At 41.2% G+C, this 14,631-nt stretch overlaps 1 protein-coding gene across 3 annotated transcripts; it reads left to right on the top strand.

The window, feature by feature from the left end:
- The first annotated feature begins 948 nt into the window (after positions 1–948).
- Positions 949–14,585, top strand: CCNH (cyclin H). 3 transcript variants are annotated; one of them, XM_075020095.1, is made up of 10 exons: positions 949–1,189; positions 1,369–1,491; positions 2,883–2,956; positions 3,225–3,435; positions 3,743–3,906; positions 6,173–6,243; positions 8,891–9,002; positions 9,593–9,653; positions 11,964–11,980; positions 12,676–14,585. In XM_075020095.1, the coding sequence occupies exons 1-10, from the start codon at positions 1,073–1,075 to the stop codon at positions 12,770–12,772; spliced, it is 1,047 nt and encodes a 348-aa protein (XP_074876196.1). In that variant the 5' UTR covers positions 949–1,072; the 3' UTR covers positions 12,773–14,585. The 3 variants fall into 3 exon arrangements, with proteins under 3 accessions (XP_074876196.1, XP_074876194.1, XP_074876195.1); XM_075020093.1 differs by lacking the exon at positions 11,964–11,980; XM_075020094.1 differs by having other exon boundaries at positions 11,964–14,585.
- The last annotated feature ends 46 nt before the right edge of the window (positions 14,586–14,631 follow it).

Below are 14,631 nucleotides of genomic sequence, written 5' to 3'. Positions count from 1 at the left end.
ATCACCTTCACAGAGACATTCATTGAAGCCATACATCAACTTGCGGGCCATGATGAACAATAACAGAATCAACCCTGACATGAGACAGGACTACAGACTAGAAGAGCTGCTGGAGGACAGTTTTTTCTCACATATTTCTTTGAAAACCCACCAAGATTGATTTTGTTTGGTGTAACATAAAGGATTCCCTGCTTACTTTTTTTTTCCTAACAGTATTACTATTTGATGTTGACAAATTACACGGTTTCATAGCTACATGGGTGGAAACTGAAGAGTGAATTTCTTTTTTTTCATGTCAGCATGCTTCGCGCTGTTTTTAAAAAGCCTGAAAAGAAGGTGAAGCAGCGTTTTACAGCCATGCATTACTGTTACCCGGCATACCCAGGACCACCGTCAGCTAAACCCTCCGTGGACAGGGGCGGCCGCGGTGCTCCCCGGAGGATTTCTGGAGCGGAGGTTTTGTCTCTGCTTGCACCGCCGTGCTGCGGCTCCGGGCTCTCCACGCCACGCAGAGCTTTCGTGCCGGGCAACAAGTCCTCTTGCTACACCATTTTCACGAGGGGAAAAAAAAAAAAAAAAAAAAAAAAAAAAAAGTATTCCTCGTTGTCAGGGTTTCCTACGCTGTAACGCACTCCACCGCGTGCCCCCCCCGGGCCCCATCCCACCTCCCTTACTCGTACAAGCTCGACTTTTTACTTCATGAGACGACCCGGCGTGACAGACGAACGGCGGCTCGGTGCGGGTGTTTCGCAGCTCGGCCTCCCAGGAGAAGCCCCTCGCTCCGGCCTACTCCCGCTGCCCCCAGCGGCGGCCAGGGCCTTTCCCGTCGCCTCCCACAGGGCTCCTTCCCTTCACACACACCCCCCCCAGCGCTGCCTCCCGCCCTCCCAGCTCCCTCAGCCCACGGCTGCCCGCCCCAGGCAGCCCTCAGCCAGCTCCCCGCCGCCTCCTTCGTCCCTCCCGCCAAAACTACAACTCCCGGCAGGCCCCGCGCACGCCGTGAGGCGAGCTGCCATAAAGCGCGGCCGCCCGCCGTCCTCCTCCTCCTCGTTCTTCTTCCTCCTCGATCGTCATGTACCACAGCAGCACGCAGCGGCGGCACTGGACTTTCCGCGGCGAGGAGGAGCTGGCGCGGTGCCGGGCCGAGGCCAACCGCAAGTTCCGCGGAAAAGCGGTGACGAGCGGGAAGGTGCGGGAGCGTGAGGAGAGTTGGGGGGGGGTGGCGGGGAGAGGTACCGCGGCCTCCTCCCGGCCGGCGCTCCCTGCGCCTCTGAGGGGAGGAGGAGGAGGAGGAGGAGAAGCGGGGGGGAAAGGCGTTCGTGCCGGAGCGCAGCCCCTCAGTCAGGCTCAGCTTTGCTCCCCTTCCAGGTCCAGCAGACCGACCCTGTCCTTCTGGAGCCCCAGGAGGAGCTGGCGATATGCAAGTACTACGAGAAGAGGTTGCTGGAGTTCTGCGCCGTCTTCAAGCCTGCCATGCCGAGATCCGTGGTGGTAAGCAGCAGTGCCTGCTCGGGGCGGCGTTGGTCCGCTGAGAGTCTGCGGTGTGGTGGGTGACGGAGCTCCAGGCCTTGCCCGCCCCCCCCCACCGTGACTCTTGTTCCTTCGCTTGCTGCTTGCTTGTCTTGTTCTTGGGAGCACAGATGGCTTTCATGGTTTTTTTTTGTCTTCCAGTGCCGCAGTTTGTGTTTCAGACTTCTTTTTATCTCTTTCTGTTCTCTGGGCAGTGCAGCCGTTTCAAAAACAGAGTGTTATTTCTCAGTTTCATCCGTTTCACACTTGCCTGGATGACTGCTGTTTTCGTTCCTCTCCTTTAAGCAAAGAGGAGAAGAGAAGCAAACCTAATGATACATGGACTCAAGGATACAATGAAATGATCCCGCTGGAGCTAAAGGAGGCAGTCCCAAAGTTGGGCTGTTGTCCAGTTGTTTTGCAAACATTGGTGCTTGTCTGACCACAAAGTAAGCTGGCTCAAGCATCAGTACTAGCTGTAAACTAACCTACAAAGGTAAAAAAAAAAAACAAAAACAAACCAAACCCAATCTTATCTCTGAACTGACTTATCTTGAAAGCAGAAGAGTGCATTTCAGAAGAGAGAGAGTGGGGACTTACAGCTGAAGCAGGAAATGAAATTGTGCTTCTTTTGTTACCTAGCCATTAAGATATATAACCTGTATTGCCCTCTGTCAGTCCTCCTGTTTTCTGGCAGGTGTGGTGAATAACAGAGATGAAGAGTGTCTTGTGTGAAGATGCGTTTGACACATAGCAGTAGGCTGTGATTACATGCTCTGTGGAGCCAGACCTTATATTTCAGAAGTCGCCCCTGTAGAGTATGTGTGCTGGATCAGACTCACCAAGTAATGGTTTTGGAAAACATCTGCTTTCATGCCTGTGGCGTTCAGATCAGCTTGGAAATTTGGCATTGACTGCAGTGCTTGTAGACACACAGAGAAGCATAAATGTTAAACATGGGAAATTTACTGATCTGAAAAGTCACATGTCTTGGCTGGGATTACTCACAACTTTCAGGATAATTTTTTCAGTCTTCGGTTTTTAAGTTTCATTTAAATACCAGATTTTTCTCATGAAGATATATTAGGCTTTTTAAGCATTGTCTTCCTAAATATGTCTAAAAATGGAGGAAGAGATAATCAAGCTGCCATTTTGCAAGGCTCTTGCAGTCATAAATGTATTAGACTTCGAAATATTTAATGACATTAATTGCATTGTGTGCATCTTAGTGCCTTAATGTATCCTGTATGTCTATAGTATATATTCAAACTTGCCTGTTCTGTTTTGTAAATTTTTTTTAAATTATTTTTATTTTTTCTTAATCCATTTTGGCTTCTATACTTACTTTTCACTCCTTTTATTTTTTAATTTAGGGAACAGCTAGCATGTATTTCAAGCGCTTTTACCTCAATAACTCGGTGATGGAGTATCATCCTCGGATAATAATGTGAGTTATCAACACACCCTGAGTTATTCTGTCAAGCAGAACATTGTGGGTATATTCTTTATATTTGTAAAGACCTGAAAAAATGAGAAAGGAAATCTGAGAGCTTAAATATGAGTAAAGACAAAGTATTTCAGTTTCCATTTGGAAAAGTTTGCTGTGTTCAGAACATGGTGTTTTGATGATAAAAAATTTTCTGAACAGAACTCTTGATAAAAAGATGGATGCTGCATCTGTGAATTGTTTGCTTTTTTTTTTTCCCCTCCTCAAGGCTAACATGTGCGTTTTTGGCCTGTAAAGTAGATGAATTTAATGTGTCCAGTGCACAGTTTGTTGGTAACCTTCGAGAAAGCCCTCTTGGACAGGAGAAAGCCCTTGAACAAATACTGGAATATGAACTACTGCTTATTCAGCAACTGAACTTCCATCTTATTGTCCACAATCCATACAGGCCTTTTGAGGGATTTCTAATTGATTTGAAGGTAGTATTTTTTTATATGCTACATACTGTGTATACTAACATAATATAAATCTGTTGTGGGTTGTGTTAGAAAACTTTATTTCCTTTTGTGCCTGTGATCTGAAAAGATCTCATTTCTAAAGTGGTTGGCAAATATCTGAAAGGAAGTCAGTTTAGTTGTGGTCTTTAAGGACTTTACGTTATTTTTGGAATAAGAAGATGACCTGCTACTTTTTAGCTTTACCAAATATTGTTGAATTGTGTGTTTTGAGTTCATGAACCAGAAGATGAGGAACAGCTACTTACTTTCCTAAATACTTATTTTTTAGACTCGCTATCCAATGCTGGAGAATCCTGAAGTTTTGCGGAAAGCAGCCGATGACTTCCTCAATCGAGTGGCTCTGACAGATGCATATCTGCTCTTTCCTCCCTCTCAGATAGCTCTCACTGCCATATTATCTAGTGGTTCAAGAGCAGGAATTAATATGGAAAGGTAGTCTCTTTTTTTTTTTTGCTATAGGTATGATTTAAACATTTTATTTGCTTCATGTATAAATTTGTTTTGGTTTAGACATTCTTAACTAGTAGAAGTGTGTATTTACTGATTGTTAACACTCTGGTATATTCTTTAAGTATGTTTCAAAACTGAGATGGTACTGGTTTGTTGTTTTTTTTCCATTTTCAAAAAGTAGGTGATAAATGCCATTAGTTGGTGTCTGCTTTTTATATTCCTTTGGAAGAAGGAAAAAAAAGTCAAACTGATGACTATGCCCTAATTATAACAGCGTAGGATTTTTCAGACTTACCTTGAAGATTAGAGTGAATAAAGTGGAAATACAGTAGAAACTAAGAGTATGAAACACTTAAAGAATCACTTAAAGAAAAAAAAAAGTAAGATTTTAAGGTATCTAAGGTTAGAGTCAAATGAAATTAAACTGAACTGACAGCTGCTAGGCCTGCGCAGCTATGTGCTGTATTTGGCTGGTGCAACTGTACACTTTCTGTGGAAATGAACTAATGATAAGGTGCTGTTTGAAATCAGTCCCTTCTTTCCTTTGTGTGGTCTAGTCACTGGTGTTTGCAAAGGCATTATCAAACACTTTGATATCATTGCTGAAATGTATGGTTTGTTTGGTTTGGTCCTTTTTAAGGACAAAACATACTCTTCCTCAAAAAACAAGTGAGGTAGTTGCTGTAAGTAGCTGTATCTGGAGTGTTTTAATCATGTGATGCTCTGTGTGAGCATTTTGTATCTAGAGTGTAAAGCTTGCAAGCATAAGGGCCGATGCTAAATTCAAACAGTTCTTTTTAAAGAAGCTTTCCTTCTGCCTGCTCTAAATGAATCTCAAATCTCTCTTGTTCTAAAAGAGCGAGATGGTGTGGGACCATCCTCTACAGGGTTCACTGTCCTTTCAGAATAGCGTAAAAACGTTCAGGTGCTGACTATAACTTGAAACTTGTTGATCTCATTCCTGAATTTATATTCTGTACTACTTGTGCCAAATTTCAGAAAAGCATGCTTACAAAAAGAACTACAATAATTTGCAGATAGTGTGTGCATCAAGGTATGTTGAACTTTTATCTTTGTGTATTCATGAAGAACTCAAGACTTCATCACCTGTCTGCACCATACAGTTGCTGTAACCTTGTCATTTGTTATTTTATGTGAGTTTGAGCTGGTGGACTTGAGAGAAGCTAATGCTGCAGCTCGGGTCTTGTGGACATGTGAGTAGGTGTGCTTGCAGAAGAGGGACGGAACATGGAAGGTTTGAAAACCTGTTGCTTCCATGATGTCTGTGTATAGGTCAGTCTTGAAAAAGAGCTTCAGGAAAAAAGAGGTGCCACAGTGCTCTGGCTAATAGGTGGCTCCAAATTAATCTTCAGTTCTGGTAACAGCACAAGGTTAAATAATAGTCTTGAGTTTTACAAGAGCAGTGATGCTAACGGAGCTGCTATCAGCTTATAGCAATTACCGTCTCCATGGTGGCTGATGCCTCAGTCTGGGAGCTGCAGGTGATACAGCTGTGTATGTCTGTGAAGTGAGTTTGAAGTTAACACAGACTGAACAGATTGATATACTTTGGACTCTTTGGATTTTTGTAATTTATCCATGAGTGCCCTTCCCAGGAAGGGATAAAGTTATTTGGTTGTTGTGGATCTTGGTGAGGATTGTTGCTCCTGTGTGTTGGGGTTTTAACCAGGTGATGTGTGTATGTATTAATGTTCTTACTAAAAGGAGGTTTGAATCTCTGAGGGAAGAGGAAGGGACCCACCAGACTCTTACAAGACAGCATTTAGGATTTGCTTTCAGCTGCCAAAAGCAGCAGTCCCATCTCACGAGTTTTGCTGTCTGTTGGTCTGTCTGAAGACTACTCTTCTGTGGTATTTGCTTTTCCTGCATTCATATTGTGCAATAGTGTGATGTTAGCATGACACTTCATAGAATCTTAAACGTAAGTTGACTTAACTCAGCAAGGTTTACTTACTTAGAAATGTTTAATTCTGCAGTGTTGGAACTTTGGTTCTTTACATGGCTGGGGAATACTTTTGTCACATTCTTATGGAAGAAGAATATTGCAAGTGACAGATAAGCTTTTTATCATGTTATAGCACTTATATAACCGAAGTGTTCTTACTAAGTCTAATCATAAAGCTCTGGCAGATGTAAATAATAAATAGTACACGTTTTATTAACTAATGGTAGCTACCACAAATAATTATGACACTTTAAGAACTTATTCTTCCTTGTATCTTTGCAGTTACTTGTCAGAAAGTCTTATGCTGAAAGAAAACCGAATATCCTTAGCCAAGCTACTAGATGGCATGAAATGTAAGTAAACCCTGGAAAAATATGATAAACAGTATCTCTAAAAGAAGAAAAACAGCTTTTTCCAAGCAACAAAAGCTTTAAGCAGAAAGGTGTGCTTCCAGTGGTTTTCTTCACCTCAGGGCATGCATAAGGTAAGTAAAACATGGGCAGTAGAGTGAACTACCTTGCATGTGGATGCAAGGGGAGAAAACATCAAGACCTTCCTATGATACGAACAAATGAGATTAAAAGGCGAAGGGCCTGATGCTTCTTAGAACATAAGTCAATTAAGTGATAGCAACTGACTTAAAAGTGAGAAATCTATTTTGGGAACTATATAATGTTTTTTGTAACTCAGGATGAAATTACAGTTTTCAGTCACTGTGTCTTAAATTACAGCTTCAGGCAAAAGCCTGCATGTAACTACTTCTACCACCAGAGGGTACCTTTTCTAAGCTAAATCATTAATGTTAAGTGATATGCCAGGATTTATTCTTTACTTCTGTTTTGCAGCTATAAAGGTGTTTCAAAAGATGTGTAAGTTTGCTAGTGTGAGAAGTGTATATGTATATGCACACACATATACATATTAAAAATACCAAGAATGCTAGCATGGTTTAGCTAAGATAACGGGGATTGTAGTACACTGATTATTACCTTTTTTAATGAAATGAAAAGGCTGGGATAAGAAATCAGTAAGTAATCAGTTATTTAATGCTTTAAGGTAATGCACACATTTAAAATGGGAGAGTGGTAGCATAAAAAATGCAGTCCTTTGCCTGAGCTGATTTGAGTAGTGAATGCATAATACAAGTCACTGGGGTCTACAAATTCAATTTAAATTGAATTTAAAAAACTTCAGCTGCTCTTCCCTTTCTCTTCCTGCTAACAAATCCAGTCTTCAGGTTTTCATTGCTGAGATGCAAAGGGAATGCTAGGATCACTTACTCTTCACTTGTGTTATTCTGGACAGTAGCTTTAGCCAAAGGCAGCCTTTCTGTAAACATATGATGGCTGGAAGGAAATTTTGAAGCATCTGTAAATTACTAGTTTTACAGAGAACTGGTGGTAGAGGAAAAAATCTTGTTTCTTGCAGTGTAGCTGTAAATTTAATTTGCGTTCTTAACAAGACTGGGACCAATCTTTCCTTTTTTTTTTTTTAAGAATGAGGTACAATGCTGAATGCAAAAAAAATCCGTATATTTTGATGATTGTTAGCAGAGTAATATGAACTCTGTATTATTATAATTTACCTTGAGGAAATCCAGAATCAACAATAACAACTTGTTTCAGTGTAGTACTTTGTGCTCAGCTTCTCCTGTACCTTGATGTTGTTTAGAATTAATCCTTAAATGTAAGAAGGTAGTTGAGTCTTACATATGCAGTCTTTGATCCTCTGAAATTTGAGTGCTATGTGGGATGAGAAGTTATGTAAGCAAGCAGTTTGAGAGGAGTTAATATTTTGAATGTCTAATGCTTGCTTTGACAAGGATTGTACTTGATAAACTTTCTGTCTCAACTATTAGCAGTATGTCGCCTGTTGCTTTTTTGAGTCTGTTTAAAAACTAGATTGAATACTTTCAAAACCTTACAGAGGTGTGGACTTCAGAACTTCTTGATTCTCCTTTTTCTCTGTGTACCATTTTGGTTTTTTTGGTTTGGTTTTTTTTTTCCTAGTAGAAGCTGCTTGAAAATGTATATTGTGCTCCTGTTACAATGAGGGAAGGGAGGGTAAACTGTTAGCTCAAGCTTACCTATGAGGGATAAGCCATACTACTGATTGATAAACTTGTGTAATTCACACATGTGGTGGGTTGACTCTGGCTGGAGGCCAGGTGCCAGCCAAAGCTGCTCTATCACTCCCTTCCTCAGCTGGACAGGGGAGAGAAAAAAATAACAAAAGGCTTGGTTGAGATAAGGACAGGGAGAGATCACTCAACCAGTTACCCTGATGGGCAAAACAGACTCAACTTGGGGATATGACTTTAGTTTATTACCAATCCAGTCATAGTAGGGTAATGAGAAATAAACCCAAATCTTCAAACACCTTCTGCCACCCCTCCCTCCTTCCTGGGCTCAACTCCACTCACCATTTTCTCCATCTTCTACTTGCCCAGCAGCACAGCGGGACAGGGAATGCGGGTTGGGGTCAGTTCATCACATGTTGTCTCTGCTGCTCCTTCCTCCTTGGGCAGGACTCATCACTGTTCCTCTGCTGCCCCGTGGACCTCCCTGGGCTGCAGGGGGACAGCCTGCCTCACCATGGTCTCCCCCATGGGCTGCAGGGGAATCTCTGCTCCGGCGCCTGGAGCATCTCCTCCCCTCCTTCTGCACTGACCTGGGGGTCTGCAGGGTTGTTGCTTTCACATGTTCTCACCCCTCTCTCCGGCTGCAGTTTTTTGTTGTGCGACTTTTTTCCCCCTTCTTAAATACATTCTCCCAGAGGTGCTGCTATCATCACTGATTGTCTTGGTCTTGGCCAGCGGTGGGTCCATTTTAGAGCCGGCTGGCATTGGCTCTGTTGGACATGGGGGAAGCTTCCAGCAGCTTCTCACAGAAGCCACCCCTGTAACCCCCCTGCTACCAAAACCCCACCACACAGACACAATACAACAAGGTAGAGTAGAAATTATTTAATGTCCTTAGTGCTGTGTTGTTTCCACTGCAGGCATGAAAAATCTCATAAAGAAATATGAACTGCCAAGGCCTGAGGAGGTTGCTGCTCTAAAACAGAAATTAGAGAAGTGTCACAGCTTGGAGCTTTCGCTTAGTACAAACCCGTAAGTAGATACTTACTCTTTGATGTTTTAAACTTTTGCCTTTTTTATTGCTACAGAAACATTAATTTTTGGTGATCTGAGTGACTGAAAATGAAAACATCTAAATGTACACAGAAGGATGTCTTGTTCACATGCTTACCATGTGAGTCTCTACTCGAAGCTGAGTACCAAGACTCAGTAGTGCTTTCAGTAATATGTAAATATGGCCTTTTGTGCCAATTTGCACTGCAAGCTGTAATACTGATTATTTTGTACCATTGAACTGGAATCCTGGCTGCCTTCTAAGATCTGGCCACTTGATGTCATATGTAATGACAATCAAGGGCTTTAAAGTCACATGATTAAAACAAGAATTGTGTAAAGGGTTAATGTTTTCTTAAGACTTACGTGGATGGCAAAGGACTTCCTGATTTTTCTTTTCTGCCGCTTTCACTTTAGTACCCACTAGGAACTTCCAGCAAGTTGCTAGTTGAGGCTTTGGTATTTTTTTTGTGACAGATACATCCATAATCTAATCTTGTGGCCAAATAGGGAGACTCTGATTTAGAAAAATACCTAAAAATTTCACTTTTTCTCTGGATGGGTGTTAGGAAGAAGAGGAAAGGTTATGAAGATGATGAGTATGTCACAAAGAAACCTAAAACGGATGAGGTCAGTAAACCTATTGTACAGGTACTTGTCTTTCCACTCTAACTGCCAAGACAGACTTCTGGAGTGTTTTAAATACCCCAGTCTTTTGTGGGGAGGGGGAATAACACACAGGCCATCCTTCCTGCTCTTTCCTGTGCTTTGAAAGTCTTTTGACAAACCATAGAACAACATCAAGCTGAGTACTTTCAGCATGTAGCACTCCATGATCCCAGTGTGGGGAAATAGCTGTGAAGTTGAAATTTGGAATATTGCAATGAAAAGAGGTTTTGGAAGGCCAGGAACTGAACACTTGAGGAGAAATCCAACCTCTACAGGTGGAAACTCACTCTTCAGGATGAAATAAATGAGTAGATGTTGAAGTATACTCAAACAGGCTTTTTTCACTGAAGTTTTATGTGGTGTTTTTTCTGCTGGCCAGTGTTTCTGAAACTGTTTCCATTTACTTTATTTAGCTTCTTGCACAAACCAGAAGTCAGCTGCTGAACTAAATTTCTATGTCAGCCCATTTGCTAGCAAGGTGTGCATAAATTACAGACAGGTAGCTAGTACCTTAGGCTGTAAGACCAAGTATAAATAAGGTAGAGATAGACTGAGGAGGGTGACTCAACAAATGAAAATAGAACTAAGGTAATCCTTCAGATCTAATCTGAACACCTTTTAGGGCTTCATTTATAACGTGACTGGAAGTTGGAGAGAATACATTCTGGTGGAAGAATAGCTTTGTGAAGAACCCTTCTTAACTGGACTACTTGATACTGAAAACATTGTACATCCTGATAGTGTACGACACCTAAGTATGGTGTTTAGAAAAACTTGCTAACAGCTAAAGAGAGTTGTCCATCAAAATCTTAACCTAAAATGCAGGCTGTGTCTTTTTATAATTAAAGGAGTCTTGCTATTATAAATTATCATGATGCTATAATGTCAAACTAGAACCTAAATGATTTGAACAAGATTATGGTAAAATCATCATTGAAAGTATGCTGTAACAAAATGTGGAACCTCAAGCATATTTTATGGTAACTATTTAATGCTGTAAAAACTTTGACTAGTGTTTACTCCAAATGCCATTCTTAAAAAGCATATTGAAACTGGTAATTCTGTAAAACTACCACTTTCATAACTTTTCACTTTCTCACAAAATGACTTGGAGAACAGTGCCAACTAAGCTCTGGAGACTTGCTTCTTGCCTGCCCCAGTTTAATATGAAGGGGGTATTATTTTAGTTATGCTGCTATGGTTTAAGGCAGTTTCGATTTTGGGGTTTCTTATTAAATTATATTCACAGTTCTTTTTCCAAATGAATAAACTCGATTAATTCACATACCGTACAACATTTCACGATAAGCTCTTGCACAGTTTTAACAGCTCCTGAAACTTAGGATTTTTTAATACTGATTTATCTGAACTGCCAAGGGTTTGTACTTGTATAGTTTCATTTCTCAGTAATTATCACATGCAAGAGCAGATCTGAGCTGCCTGGACATAAGGGAGAAAGCGTGTTTTAAGTTTTTGAAAGCTTACAGTATGTGCATATGGCTCAAACCTTGAGACTTCATTAATCCCACAGTTAGCTGATAGTAAGGATATTTATATCTGTAAGTAATCAGGCTGTAGTATGCAAGTGCACCATCAGTTCTAATGTATTTGTAAGATTTTGTTTCTTGACTGAATAGTTTACAGCTGAAGCTAATACAATAGCAAGGCCGTAACTGGTATGGAGAGCTCATCAATTTGAAGTGATAGAACAAACACACAGAGTACTGGTTGAGCACTGATGACTCAGCTGCCAAAGTGATGAAGCCATAAAAAGCACAAGATATTAATGAAAGGTTGCAATATGTGCTCTTGTGGAAATCTCTACACGGTTGTCCATAATGAAGAAGCATGAGCTAAACCTCAAACATGGGCTGAAAGGTTGAAAAGGGGCTGATGATAAAATGACTGTCTCCATGACTTTAAGCGTAGGCATGGATAACTAGCTTTAAGGTTAAAGGGCTTAGTCAACACCAGTTAAAATATTTTTTTAGTCTTTCTTCTGTTCATGGAATACTTCTGTTTGTTAGGTACTAAAGCCTGGCTGTAAAGAGCACAGCTTTTTTTGGTGTGGGTTTGGTGCGGGAGGGTGCTGGTGTTCTTGGTAAGTATTGTAGCATGCTTGCAGAAGCAAGAAGTAGGGCTGAGTCCCAGGAGGCTTTCAATCCTGTGTTCTGGGATTAGCCCCTATTAGCTAGAATAAATATATATAAAAAAATCTTCCCTTTGATATATTTACTTGACTAAGTTATTTCTGTTTTATTCCCTGCACAGGACACTGAGCACGCTGGGTAATATTACCTGGGAGGGGCGCGCAAGAAACATTTCAAGTAAACCCAGGAATCAAAACTTAATTGGAGTCTCACAACAGACTAGGGCATACCTAAAGTAACTCCTGTAACTGTGCTCATGTTTAGCAGTGGGAGCAGGTCTGAGCAGAAGTCCAGATCATGGCGAGTCTAAGGAAAGGAAATACTCTTTCATGTTGTTCAGCAGTTCTTGGCCATGACCTTGGGTCAGGCATGTGATGAGAATCTGAAGGGGAACTTAAACACGCATTTTGTCAAGTAACTGCTGTGTAGGCCTTGGCATGAATTCTTATTTCCAGTTTGAGCTAGCCTTGTAATTTAACCAGGTCTGACAACTGCTACTGGTTGTCAGAAGTAGAGTGGAGCTTACAAGATAAGCATGGTCGAGCATCCTGGCAGAAATGTTCATCTCTCACATAATGTGGGCAAGCACTGTGTTTAAAATCAGTTTAAACTTACTATTTAAGTCTATTACTGATGGCAGACACAGTTCAGAGATGTGAAAAGTTATCTGTGTTACTTAAATTCTCTTTGCCTGGCATACATAGCAGAAGTTACTGTGACAGCAGGTGCAGTAGTACCATGTACCTACAGTTAGGTAGTGCCTGGCCCACCTTACTGTAAAACACACCAAATTCACCTGTTGCTCAAGGCATTGCTTTTTTCCCTTCCATTAGGAAGAGTGGACTGATGATGATCTTGCGGACTCACTGTAACCTCAAAGGAAGATGGAATTCTACCACTGTAGAAACTACTGTTTGCTGTCAGATGTGAACCTCTCTGCCCCAGGTTCCTTAATCTGTGTCATGGGGTATTTATTCTGTCAGTTTTTGGTATCTTTGTAATAAAGCACTTGACCTTGCTAAAATAATTAGTTGCAGTTCCATTAAACCCTCATCCATTCAAGGTCAAACATTAGTAAGAAATGTTTGCTTTAAGACATACATTACTCGGGGAAGAGTTTTGGTTCAGGAACAGCTAGAGATGTGACTGAGTGTACGATTACAGCATGGCAGTTGCTAATGTCAAACTGGACATTTAGTGAACTGGATAAATGCAAGCAGGAGACAGATCTGGTAACAACCACTGTGTGGTTTGGATGTGCTCCTGTTTTCCCAAGCTTGTCATTGAAGCAGCTAGAAGAATACAGCTGTGCCCATTACGCTTGGTACATTTGGTGAGCTCCTCGCAAATGTACTAAGAGGCTGCAGTAATGTATTTTACAACATGGAAAGCAATAATCATACCTTTGTGACTTACTGTGCAGCAGTGATCTCAGATTAGGTTAGTCTCAGTAACCTGTCTGGGGGCAACTGAGAAGAGTATTATTTCTGAAATCTTCCTAAGTAGTGAGATGTCTTCCAAATCTGGAGCAAAGTCTACTTCCTTCTCATACAGTGTTTTAGAACATAAGCAGTTCTACAATACACCCACCTAAATGCAACTTTGGGAGTTTCCTAGTTTCATTCTCATCACTGCATTTTGCATGTATGTAATAGGTAAATAGCCAGCCAGATCTGTTCTCCAAAGTTTCTAGGTTTTACCATGTCATTACTACCTGCATCTACATAACCCACCTTATCCACTCTGGTTCTGACAAATCCTTCTATACCAGCATCATCAGCTGACTAGTCAGGGAAGAAAAACAGCTATCGCAATTTCACTTCAGAAAGCCTGACACCATTTACACCTCCCCCTTCAAAATCAAGTGAAGGAAGTGTGACTTAGCAGAGTTTAAATCATGTACTAAGGCTCTGAACTGGTTGGAAGCTATAAGCAGAGCACTCAGCAGAAGTTCTTCACACAAAAAAATGTTACAGACTGGGGCTGTGACTTGTGTGACCTAACAGTATATAGAGAGAACAAAGTAGGGCAGAAAAAAAGAAAGATTGATAATTACCTTTTCCTCTGAGATGCAGTTTAATACAGGCTCCTGACAGTGGTAAGTCAAGCCGTGGTTTTATCAGACGATCTAAAAAAGAATTCAGTAGAACCAACGTCTTGCAAACAGAGGTCTGCCTTCAGTAGGCTGTATTAAGAGCCCCACCTGTCTGCCACATGTAGTTAGTACTCATGACACTCAGGAGTGCTCAGCTACAGCACCGGGCACCTGCCTGCACAGAAGTTGCCCCATCTGGAGCAAGAGCCAACTGCAAACCTAGAATACATTCACTAATGTTACACCAAGGATAAAGTCTACACAATTTAGCATGACAGTGAATGGACAAAGCAGTTCTAAGAGACAGGAGGGACAGTGCAGTTGTTCAGTGGTGTAACAACTGTGTTTGTATTACACAATTATTTATGTGATTATCTTATTAGTCTTTTCAGTGAATCTCAGCATCCTTTTATTCCTTATTAGATCGCTGCCTAGAAAAGTTACAAATGGTGATGCCGAAATACCTTCTGAATCAACTGCATATCTGACTTTTAATTTTTTTTTAACAGTTTTAACATCTGCTTTCTCGCCCCGTGAGAGATATGTACAAATTAAGGCATATGGACAGGGTAATGCTGTTCTGAGGATTCATGCTTAAAATGACACTGCATGAACATTTCAAAGTACATCATGTGCAGACACTGTAAAAAAACTTCCAGAGCAGCCAAAGTTAGCCAGTTTCCATAAAGAGTTG

Source organism: Buteo buteo, chromosome Z (genome assembly GCF_964188355.1).
Source record: "Buteo buteo chromosome Z, bButBut1.hap1.1, whole genome shotgun sequence".
In the NCBI taxonomy this organism is placed as follows: Eukaryota; Metazoa; Chordata; class Aves; order Accipitriformes; family Accipitridae; genus Buteo; species Buteo buteo.
This window is presented reverse-complemented; position numbering and strand designations above follow the sequence as displayed.